The sequence below is a fragment of the Lissotriton vulgaris genome, chromosome 10 (assembly GCF_964263255.1).
Source record: "Lissotriton vulgaris chromosome 10, aLisVul1.2, whole genome shotgun sequence".
Classification (NCBI taxonomy): Eukaryota; Metazoa; Chordata; class Amphibia; order Caudata; family Salamandridae; genus Lissotriton; species Lissotriton vulgaris.
The window spans coordinates 828,593,554-828,610,477 of record NC_141698.1 but is presented as its reverse complement, the minus strand read 5'-3'; the positions used below and the strand labels follow the sequence as shown (position 1 = coordinate 828,610,477).

Sequence of the window (16,924 nt, the reverse complement as noted above, 5' to 3'; positions counted from 1 at the left end):
ATGTTTGTGTAAACTTTGAATGTGAAAATGTTATCCAATGAGATTCTTAATTGGTTAAAATGTATGATTTACCTTTGAAAAAGAAACAAGTAAACAGTTATGAAAAAATTACTATGTTGATCAAATAATGGTTCTGTCATGTAACATTTGATAAGAATTTTGTTGATAAATTGAACAGTAGCATTCCAGCGGGAAGTGCAACAGTGCGCATTAGGTCAAGCGGTTTCGCTTGTTGTTTTTTTCAGCTAAACTATTCCTGCCTACTTTAATCATTTCTGCACATTCCTCTGTTCTACTAATTGCATCTCTGACAATCTGCCCACGTCTTACATTAATTCTTGCCATGACTTAAGCAACTGTCCATTTATAGAGTAAAGCGTAGAAAAGATAGTCAAATCTCACACAGTTATGCAGAGTGCACTTGTCCATTTGTTTGCAGATTAATTCTTGTTTTAATGATTAACATAAAAGACTTATTAACATTAAAAAAAGAATTGTAAGATTTTAATGCTTATCCTAATTTCTGACTTTTTCTTTGTAAAATTGCTAAATTGTTGCTTATGCACCAAAAATATACAGGTGCATAACAGTATAAAAACGAAGCCCTTATCACTTAAAAATGATTTTAATATATTGGAGTACCACAGTAATTACAAATTAAATAATTTTTCAGTTAAATTCTTTAGTGATAAAATATGAGAATAGAATCCTGGCACATGCTTGTTTCATTGTTTAATGCTTGACCAGCCCATTGCAATAATGTTTGAAGTTGTAACAATAAAACTCATGATGGAATAGCCAAATTTGCAACAAATGCCTAGTCAAATGTCAAGATAAGTAGTATTGGTGAGGCAGTTCTTCCAGATTTCATATGCTTGTATTTTCCCTAAACCTTGACTGAAAACGGACGAATTTCAAGCAAAGAATCCTGGCACATGCTTTCATTATTTAATGCCTGACCAGCCCATTGCAATAATGTTTGAAGTTGTAACAATAAAATTCATGATGGAATAGCCAAATTTGCAACAAATGCCTAGTCAAATGTCAAGATAAGTAGTATGGGTGAGGCAGTTCTTCCAGATTTCATATGCTTGTATTTTCCCTAAACCTTGACTGAAAACTGACGAATTTCAAGCAAATATTTGAACTAAATTACCCCAAGAAATGTAATGCAGGCCGAGTGATCTCTTATGTCCTAATTAAATACCTTGAGTGGGTTATAATAATAGTATGTTCCAATTTGAAAATTCCATAACAGGCTAGTCAGTTTAAATACCTTAGTAGGATGTCCAAACAATTTAGTTAGAAAGAGATCCATGACAGCCTTAGCAAAACAGACATTCATTTCATACTTATATAAGTCAAATCATTAATTGTATTGCTACAGAAAGAAACATGGAATTTCCAGATTGCACAGATTGATCAACAGTTTTGGCCTGGATAAGCTTTTGTCCTAATTCCTGTGCCAAAGTATGGCAAAAAGCATAATCTAATCAGCACATTTTTCAGGAATTGATTTCCTGGAATAGTATAGTAAACCATAATGTTATTGTATTCAAATATTAGAGACTCCATTTTAATGCCATTGGTTTCATTGACATCTGTTCGTGTTTGAGAGAGACTGCATTATTACCCATGGGTTTTTAATAGTCAGACCCATATTTCTCAGCAAATGTGCCATATATGGTAATATGGCTGTTAATTCTTCAATTATTTTTTGTAGTATGGATGGCTCAATGTGAGGAGATGAGCTCATCAATTCCACTGCAAGTAAAATTATATCCAGGCATTGTTTCCAATTCATGTCTTAAATTATCCAGGATCCTATTGGGGCCAGTGGTACCACCTAACATCATCCCTAAATCATCATCTTGGTGGCTAAGGTATACCTTGAATGGGTTTTTGCCCCCCCCCATTTAAAGCTTGAGATGAGTTGTTGTGCTTTATGAAAACTAGCATGGTATAGAAAAACACTAAGTAGAATGTAAATTATAACATTGGTGACTTGCCTTATTGTTGGAGGTGAATGTTGCTACTGCTTAAAAAGATGAGACCTTATTCAACATTGTCTCAAAATGCATTCCTGAACAACCTAACAGTAGTCAAGTAATTTGAACATATACATAAGGGATATTAAAAAAAAACATGTTTACCTGTAGGATTTAAATTTTGTTAGCATTGCAATGACATTTTCCAAAATGCATTGATAATAATTCAAAACCTAGCACCACATAAGCAGGATACACTGTGACTACAACTATATCATCAACATAAGCAACACTTTGAAATGAGAGCCCAAAGTAATTTTAAAAATCTGATAGATAGTTTCTTCTAATTTGATTGAAGGAAGAGGCCAACTTCGATTCTACCTCTGCAGCTGCAAATCTGCTATAATAGTGCTTGATTTACTCAAATAGCAGGATGAACATTGTGGTATTGAATCTTCAGTCCATGAAACCCATTATTTAACATGACCACCTATTAGAAGACCCCCTTTACCTTGTCCTGGGTCTTCTTAAGTTCATGAAGGCCAGGGTAATGGAAATTCATATATATTGGCGACCTGTAGATGAGCAGTATCCAAACTAGCTTGCACTCTAGCATACAGTGAAAGGTTATTGTGGAATTTAAAATAATCTGTTTTAAGAAAATTTTAAACCGCACTCATGACAAGTGTCTGCGCGATGTGCTTACATGTGAAGTCGAGCACATTTGAATGCACTCAGGCATGTCCGTAAAAGCAAAGCCAGAAATACAAGCCAGAGTAGAAAAAACCTATGGCACGCACTTGTTCAAACTAATTTAAGCACAGCGAGAGAATCTCCCCACGTGCTTGTTCGAATTAATCTGATGATGCGCTAAGGATATATTGTGGGGTTGTAATTGAGTTTGTCTTTGCCAGAGAATATTAGTTTTTTTGACTAGTCTATTTGGTGTTCCACCTCTTTTGGTTTTAAGGAGCTCCTCTCACTTGGTGAGATATGCATAATATCAGTCTTCATGTCTTTAATAAAATCATGATTTTCTTCCCATCCCAGCTGTGGAAAATCTGAATTTTGGCTCCACCAAACGTGCAGTTATTTACAGATGTTGAATATAAAAAAAGTGCTAAGTGGTTCACCAAAACATGGCTTGTCGGAGAAAGTGCTTTCATCAGAAATGAATCACTTAACGCATAATATGGTTTGCAGTTTGCCATGGGGGGTGCTGAGGCATTTCCTCCATCATCATGGCGGCCTAAGCATACCACATACCAAGGTTTTAATAATCCTGTGAGCCTCCCAAAATGTAATGTGAAGGCACATTTTTCTTTCTCCACTCATGTTGAATGTGTGCATATCACTGCACTTTATGACCCTTATTTCTAGGTGTATACTTCTGGAAATGCATGGAAATGGATTTTGAAACCCAATTTTTCGTGGCATCAGGAAGTGCCTTGAGCATTTATTTATTTTGATCATCTTCTATATTTGGTTAGTTACTTAAAGGAGGAGAGACCTAAAGTAGTTATTTTAGCAGATGTACCACATTAATCTGCCCTTTTCAATGCACAATTTTAATGTACTATGCCAGCCCCCAACCCAGGCTAACAAATTAAAAAATAAACACCTGTACACTTTGCCAAATATTAAACTTGCACATGAACCTCAGATTCCTATGGTGGTCCGTTAAGAAGAGTGGTCCCTCTGTTGCTTGCCGACCACGGAATTGAACTAAGAACTAGGCCGGCTGCAAAATAATTTATGCTGACCTGCCTAAGTCTGACAGAAAAATGAATAAAAATCCAGAGCCAAGCAGAAAGAATGCATTTGAATTCTGAATGTTTAAAAATGTAAGTATATGACCCACCTTAAAGTCACTCTGCTGACTTGAGTACTCTAATAATTCGAATCCAAAGCCTTCTGTACCATGCGTATGGATGTTTCTCTAATAGGCCCGTTCTTCTTTTAAGGTTTGGTATCTTCGGCACCATCTATAAGGCTATGTGGTAAAGAGGCCTACTCAACCTGCGAAGCTTAACATGCACAATATGTCCAGAAGAGCCTTGAGATCTAGCTGGCTGCTTGATTGTGCCAAAGCAAGTTCAAACTAACAAAACATAGAGGATGTACAATCAAATCCCGTTTTCCCTTTGGCACAAGCTAGATCCAACCATAAGATGCCAACCAAACAGCACTGGACAATACTGTATGCAAGGATGTCGATACGTTTGGAAAATTGTTGTCTCCATGGGGCTATCCCTCGCGTCCGATACCATCCCCTAGCCGATCTGAAAGGTCTAATCCAAGAATTGCAACATCTGTCAATGTTATTAACCGGGAGGAATGGTAAATGTAAATGTATGTAAATGTACTCTGCGCCACTTACTGGTCATTTGCACTTATACTGTGATGGGGTCAGATGTGTTATCTAATGCTCTTCCCCCATAAATAAAACAAAAAAACACAGAAGACTGTAGTGAGGTTTCTACTCCCTCCCCCCACCGCCTGGTGCTGTGAAGTCTCCTTGAAGTGACATATTTTAGTTAGTAAAAACTTAAAAGAAGCGCTCCCCCCCTGGGGCAGAGTCCCCCTGATGCACTGCTGAATTACCTCCTGGGAAGTAATCAAATCTTTGATCCTGATTACCAAAAAAACATTCTGATTCCATTATATTCTTGTTGAATTTTTGTTCATTCATGTTTTTCGTCATTCCATTATGTAATCAATCATGAAATTGCAGCATTCCATTTAACTATCAATCAAAAATAGAGTCCTGTAAATTTCTTTACCATGAAACTGTACCTTAAAGGTGACCGTTGTGATTCCCACATTGTAAACGTGTATTCACAAGTAAATTCAGTATTCCGAAGGGGATTCTCTTTTCGACTCCTTATTCACAAACCCTTTAAAAGCGATGACCGATATTTTTGTTTTTGATGTTTTACTTTCTTTTATTCTCTCAGTTTTCACTAGCCTCAGCACCATCCGATGGCCCTAATGCAAAATTGGTCTCATGTAGCATTGTTGTGTCCTGCCTCATTTGTACAGCACACTACCACTTTGTCCAGCCTCCCTCCTGGACTAGACCAGTGGAGACAAGAGCCTGTTTTATATTATGAATCCAGGTGGCTTGGGGTTAGAGGTCGGAGGACACTAACTCTCCAGCTCATAATGACCATTTGGTTAAAAAATAAAAAGTACTTTGTAAAAATCTGTGTGTTGTTCCCTGCACAGGTTTCTCAGCTACGCCATGAGTTGTCCATGAAAGATGAGTTACTTCAGTTTTACACCAGTGCTGCCGAGGAAAGCGAGCCGGAGTCTGTCTGCTCAACACCGTAAGCCATTCCTTCACGTTCCCTCACAGTGTGTCTACAGATGGCTGGAGAGGCCTGTGTTATTTTATGTTGAACTGGTAACTAGAACTGTGCCCAGTGACAATTACTGGTATAGATAATATTGCGGCCAAAAATAAAACAGTGAACATTATACCTTTGTATTTTCCCATAGCGTGAAACACAGGGTTGTTTTTTCAGAATATCTGCCTAAAATGTTAAACATTGACTCTGCAGTTGCTTATTATTATTAATGCTGCCTTTGCATTGTGTTGGCGAGCCCAGCCTTGTAGGCAGGCAACACACCCTGGGCTGAAAGTGAGACGATGTATATATCCTTTATTCTGTTGTCTTTGGAGGTCCCTGTATTTTTAAGTACTTTTCTCACATTTCGAAGGGATTATGTAAGGTCTATTTGTAAAACAGACTGCAGTGAAATACTAAATTCCCTTTAACTGATTGGTTGCCAGAGATTCAGTATCTACAGGGATGCCTAGCACCAGGACACTCTTGAGTAGCCATGCGCTTTATATATATTTTCATTCATTCATTTATTCATAACTAGAAGCCGAGACAGATGCAAATAAGATTATTGTAGAATCTTTAATCAATAAATTATGTTTTGTTTAAATTTCATAAATTCCTTTTTTATTTGCCATTTGTTTATTGCGACTCAAGAGTATTTGTCCCCTCCAATACATTTCACTGTAAAGTTCTTGTTTTATGAACTATTATTTCCTTGAAAAACCAGGAGAGATGATGGTGGCTGCCGATGCACTAAAAACAATGCAGCCACATATACCTTATATGTAAACTCAAAATATTGGCAACCAGGCCAGAGGTCAGGCGCACTGCGAATGGTAAGAAACTGTATTAGAAAGAGTCGTATATATGGTGAACTCTAAGGGAGAAAGGGACAGGTTACCATGCAGTCCCCAGAGAACTCTGATTGAATTCCAGAGTTGTTAAAATTTAAACAAAAGTATCTCCCTGAGCTCCACAATTGTATAGAACACAGCAATAATTTGCCAAAACAAGTAGAAGGAACAGTTCCAATCAAGTGCAGGAGTAATGTCTTTCTTGCAACAAAGTATATCCGTTGTAGGAAGTAATCCACAAATCCAATTTTCACGGTATTCCAATCTCTTTAATGGTATTTTCTTCAAGCAGGTCTTTTAATTACCACACAGCCACAGCCAACACGTGTTTCGGCAGATGCTAATCTTTGCATCATTAGACTTCATCAGGGCTTAGACATTATCTAGTCCTGCCATAATCTGTACGTTATGGTATTCTGAATTCGAGACAAGTAAGAAGTTACCTCACTTCTTGTACGTTAAGTCCTCATTCATATAACGCCGCAAAAATCCACTGCGTTGGTAATAAATCCTTTGACAGGATACACGAGTACGTGTACCTGTCTGATCACCGCTGTGCTCCCGCGTAATATTCTTGGCTAGGCGAAAATATTGCTGTGTTCTATACAATTGTGGAGCTCAGGGAGATACTTTTGTTTATACCTTATATGTAACCTCGACCTAAAAGAGTAGAGTGAAATTGTTATAAAAAAATGTCTGTGGTCTGAGTGACAAAGGATGTGTAATACAAGGAAAAAGGTGCTCCCAGGCGGTTTCCTGCCAGAGGTAAGGTACTGCCCTAGGTGAAGAATCCGCACCATCCAGAACTACTTGCGAGTGCATGTTTCCTTTGAACGTTAGAGGGCTGCACTATACGTTAAAACAGTGTAAGGAAGCACATAATAGTACTTCACTCATGGCAACAACACCGTCAAAGTTCTGATGGGAAAGCATTCTACAAAAAGTGCAAGCGAATATACTCTAGTACTTGCATTGAATAGAGGGCTACTTACAGTATTGTCGAACACTTTTGAAATCCGGTGGTTGCCCTGGGAAAGGTGCATAAAGAAGCGTGGACCAGGTAGCGGAAAAACACCATGGGAGAAAGAAATAAAAAAGGGACCCTGAAATAAAGTAGCTTGACTCCCTGCGCCTTAAGACATAGAGACCATCGATTGATGACAGAAAAGAAGTAGTTCAAAGTGTTTTTTTATGTGTGAGACAGTCATGCAAAGCTCCGTGGATAGAGAGTTCTACATTCTGGGTGCACAGCCTGAAAATAATTGGGATAAAGTGCTTCATAGACTAAGAGCTTCCTGTCAAAGCATCCATCAAGTGTGGTAAGAAACATTGACCCCCTAAAGAAGACCAACTTTTTAACATGGCCCAATGTAAATCCACTGTGTAGAAGTTTCTGTATGAAACTATTTTGAAGGTGGATCTAACATCAATTTAGAGCCATTGAAGTACAATTAGAACTGGAGTGATCTGACCAAAGCAGCTTATGCTGGTGACCACGGGGGCTGCTAAATAGAGATCTGCCTTCAGGCTGCTATTGCAAACCAGGTTTTACAGTGAGAAATATTTGCCATAATTCAGCATGTAAAGGTCCTAATATTGGACTGCTTACTCAAAGTTAGCCTTTTTGTAGCCCACGTTGGTATTGTTCATCCCATGCCATGATAACCTCATGGAGTTTAAGATGAATGAAACCCAGCAATGAAGCACTTTTATTGATAGAGTGAGCAATGTTTAGTGCAGTGAGATTTTTGCTTCAGGATTAGGTAAGCATGTCGAAGGATGCTGAATAGAGGAAGAAGTATTCATTTTTTCTAGACTTTGAATTTGTTAGCCATGTTTGTATTTTTTCTTTTGACATTGAATGTTGAAAGATATACGAATCAGAGGATACCTACAGGTATAGTAGTTGTATGCCTCCAGCAAATTGATGTCTAGATATTTGGAATGTGTGCGGTACTTAAAGTGGATTTAAATCAACAATAGAAATAGTATGGGCTAAGATGGAGCCTTGGTGGATTTCGTTGTGTAGCAGGACAAGGTGACAGGGGGATTAATGGTCCAAGTAAAGGATAACATAGTTAAGGTAGTATGACTCACTGCCTAGCAGACATGTTAGAATGTTGAAGAGAACTCCATGCTGTGGTTTGTCAAGGCCACAGACCATTCACAAAGAATCAGAAGGCAACGTTCTCATTTGCTGATTATCCTGGGAGCTTCAGCAATGATTGGTACTACACCTTGGCCCTAATTCAGACTGGCATTCATTTAGTAGAATGTTGTTTGCAATATAGCTCTTAAATTGCAATGCAAAAAGGGGGCTCTGTGATTTTTGCAAAAGAAAAAGATTTTTTGGTCGGCTGTCTAGTTCTCTCACCGCTCCTACCCCTCTTCCGGTTCCGGTGAAGGGGACATATTAACTTAATGCTTCCCCAAGCGCACAGCGGACGCTTGGAGTAAGTCGCACTTGCCTACTACTCTTTGCCAGTGACCTGATATTATTGTGCTGCCTATCACGCTGCTAATCGATTTTTTACCTGCTTTTACTGTGGTACTAATCACGCTGCTTATCGCGTTTTAACACTTTTACTTGCTTTTACTGTTTTAACTGCCTCAGTCCTTTGGGAACACTTTTTACCTTAGTTGTTTTCCTTGACTCTTTGGTCCGCCGCGGGGCTTCCTGTTTGAGCTGAAAGAGTCTTGGAAAGAGTCTCCTTGCTGCTCTCTCTGCTCCTCTGCTTGACCGAGCCAGATGCCATTTTCTGGTCGGCAGTCTGGTTCTCTCACCGCTCCTACCCCTCTTCCGGTTCCGGTGAAGGGGGCATATTAACTGGATGCTTCCCCGAGCGCGCGCCAAAGGCATGCCCGTTTGCGCCTGCCCGCACCTGGCCGGCGCCAGGGGCCAGGCATGCTGCCGGTTCCATTAAATACAGTAACTGCCAGAATATTATGTATCTAGGTCACAACTACTTACACTACGACCTAAATCCCCGCATAGGAAGTGTGCACCTAGTATAAACTTTACTAAAGGGGAGGCTGATCATTGCAGACAGTGCAATTTTTGCCCTATTAACAGTCTGGCATCCTTTTTGGGTCCTCCAGACTGGCTGCAGGAGTTGGGAGCTGCTGGGATGCATACTTACGAGCCACCGATAACTAGTAGACCTTCTGTGGAGCACTTATTCATGCCCTTTCCATGATTAAGCATAACCCAGAAATTGCCCTGCCCATTACTACGCTTAATCTGGACTGCCTCTTTATCACCGGAATCTGGCTAAGGAACACTCGGGCCCGACCTGACCGATGCTGTTCCCCCAGGCTACACTATCCTTAGACATGACCGACGCCACAGAATGGGGGGCGGCCTAGCCATTGTGGCTAGAGACTTTCTCAACTGTACCCTCACCCCGCTGGTGGGAGCCCGGGCTCACTTCTAGACATGGCCATCTTTGGTATTAAATCTGGAGAAAACGGCAAATTCTCAGGCCTTGTGGTTTATCGTCCTCCGGGGTCCAGGGTTGATTTTCTTGATACAAGGGGCCAGACTTTAGAACTTTTTGCTTCATGACACACTATACAATTCTTGGGGATTTCAATTTCCATCTTGAATACACCTGGACACTGATTCTGTACACTTTCTTTACCTCATGAATTCCATGGGCTTTGAGCAATTTATTCCTTCTCCCACCCACAGGGCCGGCCACACTCTGGACGGCATTTTTGTCAACCACAGTAATCTTAGGATCAAGGCTGTCCTGCCTCTTAGCTGGGTTGACCATGGGCTGATTGAGCTTGATGTCACCTTTCCCTCTCTCACTAAGGTCACGTCTAATGTACCCCCCAAAAATATATTAAGGAGAAGAATACATAAGGTCACGGCCAATGACTGGAAGGAGGCTCTGACCTTAACCTCAGACAGTAGCCCTACTGCTTATCCTACAACGGCAGAGGGTTCCCGTGACTGAATTACCAACTCGTTGGACACAGTTGCTCCTGTCAAATGCTGTATTACTAAGTGAGCCAAACTCTCAGCCCTGTGGTTCTCAGATGAACTAAGGACTCTAAGACAGCTCTGTCATAGGCAATACCTTAGGTGGCGGGCCGCCCCTTGCCTTCAGGAAAAAGTGATAGAGATCCTTGCTGAAGGACTATAAGTGCCATCTTCCAGGCGAAATCCCAATATTTTACTGACTAAAGTCAATCGACTGATTTAGGTCAGCCGATTATTCATCTAGAACGCCCAGGAGCACCACTCCTGAATCCTACCCAAGACTTCTGTGACAACATATCCCTCTACTTTCAGGAGAAAGTCTTGAACATTTTTTCACGAGTTATCCCCTTCTGAGGAAAGCAAGCCTGCCACAGCCCTACCTGCTACGCCTAGCTTGGCACTGTTTCCAGCTATCACAGTATCTCGCACTAAGGAACTCCTACTTGGACTCAAGTCCAGGTCTCCTATCGATCCTTGTAGGGTTTCCACACTTAAACTTGCACCAGATCTTATAGCTGAGTCCCTGTGCAAAGTTTTCAATAACATTCTTCTATCCGGACACTATCCAAACATCTGGAAGGAAGCCAAGGTCTCACCCCTCCTTAAGAAGCCTAATGCCGACTCCTCAGAACTGAAGAATTACAGGCCTAATCCCTTCTCCCCGCTCCTGCCAAAATGCTGGAAACATTTATTAATATTGAACTTATGAAATTCATTGAAACGCACAACTTCTTGGATAGCTCCCAGAATGGGTTTCGGGTAGGGCACAGCACTGAATCTGCCTTGGTTGCAGTCTCAGATTGTATTCGCATGCAGGTCGATCGGGGCAGATCAGCGGTGTTGATCCGGCTGGACTTCTCGGCGGCGTTAGACACCATTTCCCCAGTTCGCACGTTTCAGCGACTGCAGGATGATATTGTCACTGGGAAGGCATTACTGCTCTTCCACTCTTTTATGCACGACAGAACCAATGTAGTCAGTTACGACCGGTTCAAAGCCAAGTCCTTTAGCCTTCCTTGTGGGGTCCCCCAAAGCTCCTCACTTAGACCTACTCTTTTCAATGCTTATGTGACCCCCTTGGCTTCACTGGTGAGATCTTTCGGCTTCCAGGTCCTCTCCTATGCAGATGAGACGCAAATCATTGTATCAATCTCTGATGATTTGCAGCTGGTTGCTCAAAGGTTTAATATATGTATAATACGCTGGATGAAGGACAACTCTCTTAAAATTAATACGGAGAAAACCGAAGTTTTGGTTTTCGGCCCTTAAGCTGGTCTGGCGCCTGGTGGCCTGAAATCTGCGGCCCTTTTCCTGTCCCAGTGACAAGTGCCTAAAACATAAGAGTTATCTTTGATAGTGGCCTGTCTTTCGATGCCCAGGTGAGTCGCACGGTTAACACCTGTTTCCTTATTCTTAAAATTCGTTAAGTGTGCTGCAAAAAATTCCCTCAGATCTTCATCGGCTCACTATCATTGCCCTAGTCACCTCTCGGCTTGATTATTGCAATGCATTATACCTCAACACCAGTAAAGGCGCCATGAACAAGCTGCAGGTAGTGCAAAACGCTGTGGCAAGACCTATACTGAACATCCCCAAACATCAGTCCATCAGACAAGCAATCTGTGCCTTGGCTTCCGATAAGGAAGCGCATCACCTTTAAGGCTCTGAATTTGGTGTACAAGGCCATGCATGGTACAGAATCATCTCACCTTGCAACCTTATTCCACTGGTACACCCCAGGCAGAACCTTGAGGTCCTCCACTCAGAAGAAGCTTGTCTCGCCTAGATTTCGTCGCTCCAGTTGGGGTGGCCGCTCATTTTCTGTGGCGGCCGCCAGACCTCTTTCTATCATCACGGCAAACTCACTTACATCCTTTAGGAAGATCTTAAAGACCTGGCTTTTCGCCTCGTAGTTGGTGATTGTTTGCTTCCCCTTCGTCCCGCCTAGCGCCTTGACACCTTCCTGGTTTAGCGTGCTCAACAAATTCCTATCCTATCCCACTATATTGGTTGAAATCAACATGACCAGCTGTGGCTTTCTTTAGAAGATACTTGAGTTGTTAGGACACTTGCTGTGGGTTGGGTTTCATGAAGTTGGTCCAGCTGGGACAATACAGAGGCTGTCAGATTTAGGGAAGACTAGGATTGGATGTACATAATATGTTGGATTAACTAAAGCCAGATATTGTTTAGATTATGTCTATTTGAGGAGCTGAATCAATCAATTAGATGAAGAGTGAGGAAAGAGGAGGAATGAGCTGAGGAGAAGTCCTTGATCATATCTTTTTAATTTTTTTTTACAAGAGCTTTGCAGACGATGTAGTGTAGTTCCTAGTTTCCCACTAGGCCCTGCGCATTGGAATAACATAAACAGTAGTATCGACGTGGAACTGCGGATATTCCAGGCCTCCACTGACTATGCTAAACTTAATTGGGTTGTGTTACCAACTAGCTCAGAGGTCACTGGAAACTTTCTTCTCTGCATAGGAAGTGATCAGCTTCCTTGGCACAGACAAGAAGGGATTCAGCTTTCCAACAACCGTGCAACATGACAACTTTGCTCCTCAGATCAAGAGTCAATCTCTAGGGTCGTGTGAAACAATAGACATGTATTTCACTCAGTCAGTCTAGTGCAGTTTACTTTCACGAGATGTAGAGAATAGAGAGACAGGCGTTTGTCAATAAAAGGTTAACATTTATTGAACAGTCTTTCTTCTCGTACAAGAGAAATGTATTGCCACAATTGCAATAATTGTTATTATAAAAAGTACGTACAGTAAGATAAGTATTGCGAAATAGAACTGTAAAAGCATTGATATGGTTTCTTAGCCATACAATGGTTTAAAAGTAATAAAACATATATACAGTCATATATACATTAGGCTAACATACTCAACTGGTGCTTCTAACTAAGCCTACCCCAGTGTGCCTGACCTAAGCCTAACACGTGAAAGGGGAGTAAGTAAGTAGCTTTAAGTTAAGTTGGTTTTGCCAAGGTTTGTTTCAAGAATTCTCGTCTAAGGGTTTAGTCAACACCATACCTCTGAATAGAATGATGGAGGATTGGTATCTCCTTCAGGGGTCTCTCTCGATATCCCAGTCACCCGCGAGGGTAAACCGGAAACGCCGTGGCTGGATTTCTCCGCACGAGAAAGGCAGCGGGTCACTTCAGCGCGTCGAGGAAGGAGGGGGGACAGCGTCCGCGGGCAGCTGGAATCTGCTGGATGTCATCGCAGAGGACGGCTGTTCAGCTCCTTAAGCGTACTGCACCATAGTTCGCGCTTTAGCGGCGATAATGGTATCAGCAGCTTCACCACCACAGGATAGCAGGCTGCAGCGACAGAGTGCTAGATTTACCAACACGGGGTCGTGCAGGCAGCTGGCTTCAGTAGCTCGTACAACAGGCATTGCTTAAGGCAACGTTGGTAATATTTATACCTGACAGGTGCCGGGTTTGACGCAAGTTTGCTGGACATAAGACGTCAATTAAAGATGTCACTAGGAAGTGATAGTTATCAGTTGCTCATTAGAGTTCCATTACTAATCAAAACATAGCAAGCGGGGATTTCCAGGTTTGCTGAGTTTTTATCTTGTTGAAGAACTCGGAGTGTTATCTAGGAATATCAGATAGTGACTACTGCTCTGTCATTGCACTAATTGGTCTCAAAGGAAGTGGCAGAGAGAACTATGCTGGAATGTGGCTCTGTTCGTGTGAGGCCAGAGATGACTTTTCAGAAAATCGCACTTGAACGGTTATGCCAATATAGGGAATAAATGGATTTATAGCCGAATAGGGGCATAAGGTCACAGTATCGATCAGGAACCTAGATAAACATGCAACACCCACTCCACGGGTTAATGTCCATCAAAATTATTAAAACTAAAGCAATTAGATGCATGTGTAACATTGCCCACCCCAAAATACATAAATGCATTCGAAATAGGCGTACTTGTAATACATGAATTTAGGTACTGTACGTTTTTTAAAGCATAGAATCATTCAAAAACTATTGCATATGAAATCAATGAACGATTATGCAAAAAGAATTACACATGAAGTATCTCTGACAGAAGAAAAGGCGAGATAAATCATCACATAAAAATGCATTGTAATAACATGTGTCTAGAGGCTGGTGTAATGTTGTTATGTCTCTAGAGGTGTTTAGAAATAGAAGTGTGAAGCTTCTGTTCTCTAAGAATAGTTTTTACGTTAAGCAAAGAATTGTTCGTGCCAAAAAAGGTCAATATTAGAAAAATTGTCCAATTCAAAGAAAATAGATTTCCAAAGCTCTTGGCAGTTTTTGTTGATCAAAACTGAAGGCCGAATTCAGAGTTCATGGGAACGCTGTGTGTCGGAAAGCTTCTCAAAAAGTTATTGTTTCTCTATGGGTGAGAACATCGTATCAGACAGGCTCTCAAAGAATTGGTCTACAAAATCAGGTGATAGTTCAACCAAATTAGATAGCGCTGTAACTTGGCAGGTGTGAGAATGATTGCTGTCATCGAAGGCTGGACCAGCAATGCTCACAGAACGTTGTACCTGGATGATGTTGCTTTTGTCACTCGCTCCACTGTTACCACTTGGCTGTAGTACAGGAGTCTCCACGAATGCCGTCATCAGGATTGGTAGCCGCTGGGGACAACACAATGCGTGAGCCGTTATTGAACTGAGCAAAGTATCGACGTCCATTGGTACTGCTGATGGAAGTGAAAGACAGATGTCCAACACGCATTCATCGCCGCAAAGCATACACCGTAGCACAGGTAAAATGCAATTTTGCCGTATCAGTCTGAATGAAAGGAACCAGGTCATGTTTAGATCCCTCCGCCTGGCCAATCCAAGGACGTTAGTTATCCTGTCCCGGTAGCGCATTGCTACGATTGTCTCTTCCATTCCTATGGGAGCTATGTCTGAGCCGAGGCTTGCCATAACGAAGCAGGAGGGTCAAAAATAGAATCCCTGCGACGAGTCCCAAAAATAATGGTATGCCGCCAAAAATGGAGTGCACAAAATTAGGAAAGATTCCCAAAATTGCCTGGAAGGGTGTTAGCAGTCCCGTAAAGACTGTCCTAAATATGCCTGGGATGCTTGTTGCACTAGACATGTTAAGGAGTTGGCTGAACATTTCTACGAAATGCACGGGGCAATTTGTTGATAAAAGGTCATGAACTTCAGTAGCTGTCCTTGCAACTAGAAGATCATACGTCTCTTTAGATTACGTTATAGGCACTGTTGTCTGTAAAAGTACAGATTTCATTTTGCTTAATGTATCAATTCGTATAGAATAGAGATTCAGACGAGGCCAGATGGGAGTCACTATGTCTGGAGGCCCACTCGGAAACAATGCTTGCATACAGCATTTGACCATGGACGTTACTTCTACTAGATAACTTTTCCCTGGCACGAGGCCACAACATCTGTGATCCGTTCTAAGAATGTAACTCCTGTTCGAAAGTTGCATAAAGAAGGGCTCTATCTGAGTTGCAGGTGTGACTAGCTGGTGGCATGAAAGGTTGTTTGAATTTCCATCACATGCTCCGTGTAAATTAATACCCTGACACAAAAGTATACCGCTTAGTGAATGTTTACAGTTCTCACCACTAAGAAATACATTTTTGTCACTGTGACTATAGCAAGAATGAGTGTATGGTAATTTCCATTCGGATTTTACATATCCTTTACCCAATTGTTCATACTGGCCAGCAGGTATGTACTCAAGGCACTTTTTAAATCGGAAAGTTGTTATCGGAATTGTGATAATTCCGTGTATTATCCATTCAATGACAGGACTCTCTGACATTGTCAATGGTAATCTCTCGAGTTTTTCGATGCTCAGGATTGTATAGTCTGCTCCTTTCTGTGCCAAACTGATCTGTTTATCAGTAAGGTTAAAACTGGAAAATAATGACGTTGTGTTGATTAAACGCCAAGGCACATAGCCTGAACGAAGATTTTGCAGCGTCCAGCCTAATTCTATAATAGAGCGTAATTGAGACTGGCCATGTTGTAACATTAGCAAATCTCTGTCTATCACATCAAAGGCAGAGGATACAAAATTGTCCAAAGAATATATTCTGGAAGACAGAGTCGTTAACCCATTTTCTACTACAGAAAGTGATTTCTCCAAATGAATACGATCAATTTCTCGTATTTTTTCAGCAGTTTCAATTTGCTTTACTTTCCAAGCCTCGTTGTAAGCAGCATAGATACTGGTCGCTATGAAACGCTTTTGACGCTGTTTGCGTGGTCCAAGAATGAAATCGCGCAAATCAGCACCATCTTTTAGTAAAGACAAGTGTTGCTTAATTTCAGCCAGTGTGGACGAGGTTAGCCATTCAAGGCAGAGTTTCCCTACACTGTATGTTGTTATAATCCCTGGATGTTGTCTCTGGGAGTATCTAGGGTCTAATCTGGTCATTTTTAACCCCTGTGTTTTATTCAGGAATCTATCTTGACAGCTATTTGTGTCTGTAGGCCAGATTAACCACTTTTTCCAATCAGGATGTGTTCTATTGAAATGTAAAATTTGTGACACGTCTAACTCAATATCTGTGGTTTTATTCTCAGGTATTGGCTTTGGTATAGACAGTGTTTTAAGGTCTTTGATCTTAGCTAGGCCAAGACAAGATGTTTGGTGTATTGTGTCATTTAAAAATAACATTTGTTCTGGTATCATGCAGGTTCTAAATAGTGCTTCTATACCTTGCACCTGCCAATCTTTTGTACCCCAAATTGTTTTCGTT

The 16,924-nt window shown here is 41.2% G+C and overlaps 1 protein-coding gene across 9 annotated transcripts in view; it reads left to right on the top strand.

Annotated features, from left to right (window-relative positions):
• TRAK1 (trafficking kinesin protein 1) overlaps window positions 1-16,924 on the top strand; it is a 480,308-nt gene that overhangs the window by 299,238 nt on the left and 164,146 nt on the right. For all 9 annotated transcript variants that reach the window (XM_086941750.1, XM_086941749.1, XM_086941747.1 and 6 more), the window contains one exon: window positions 5,217-5,317. In XM_086941750.1, the coding sequence (XP_086797876.1) occupies window positions 5,217-5,317 (101 nt within the window). The remainder of the gene's footprint in view (window positions 1-5,216; window positions 5,318-16,924) is intronic.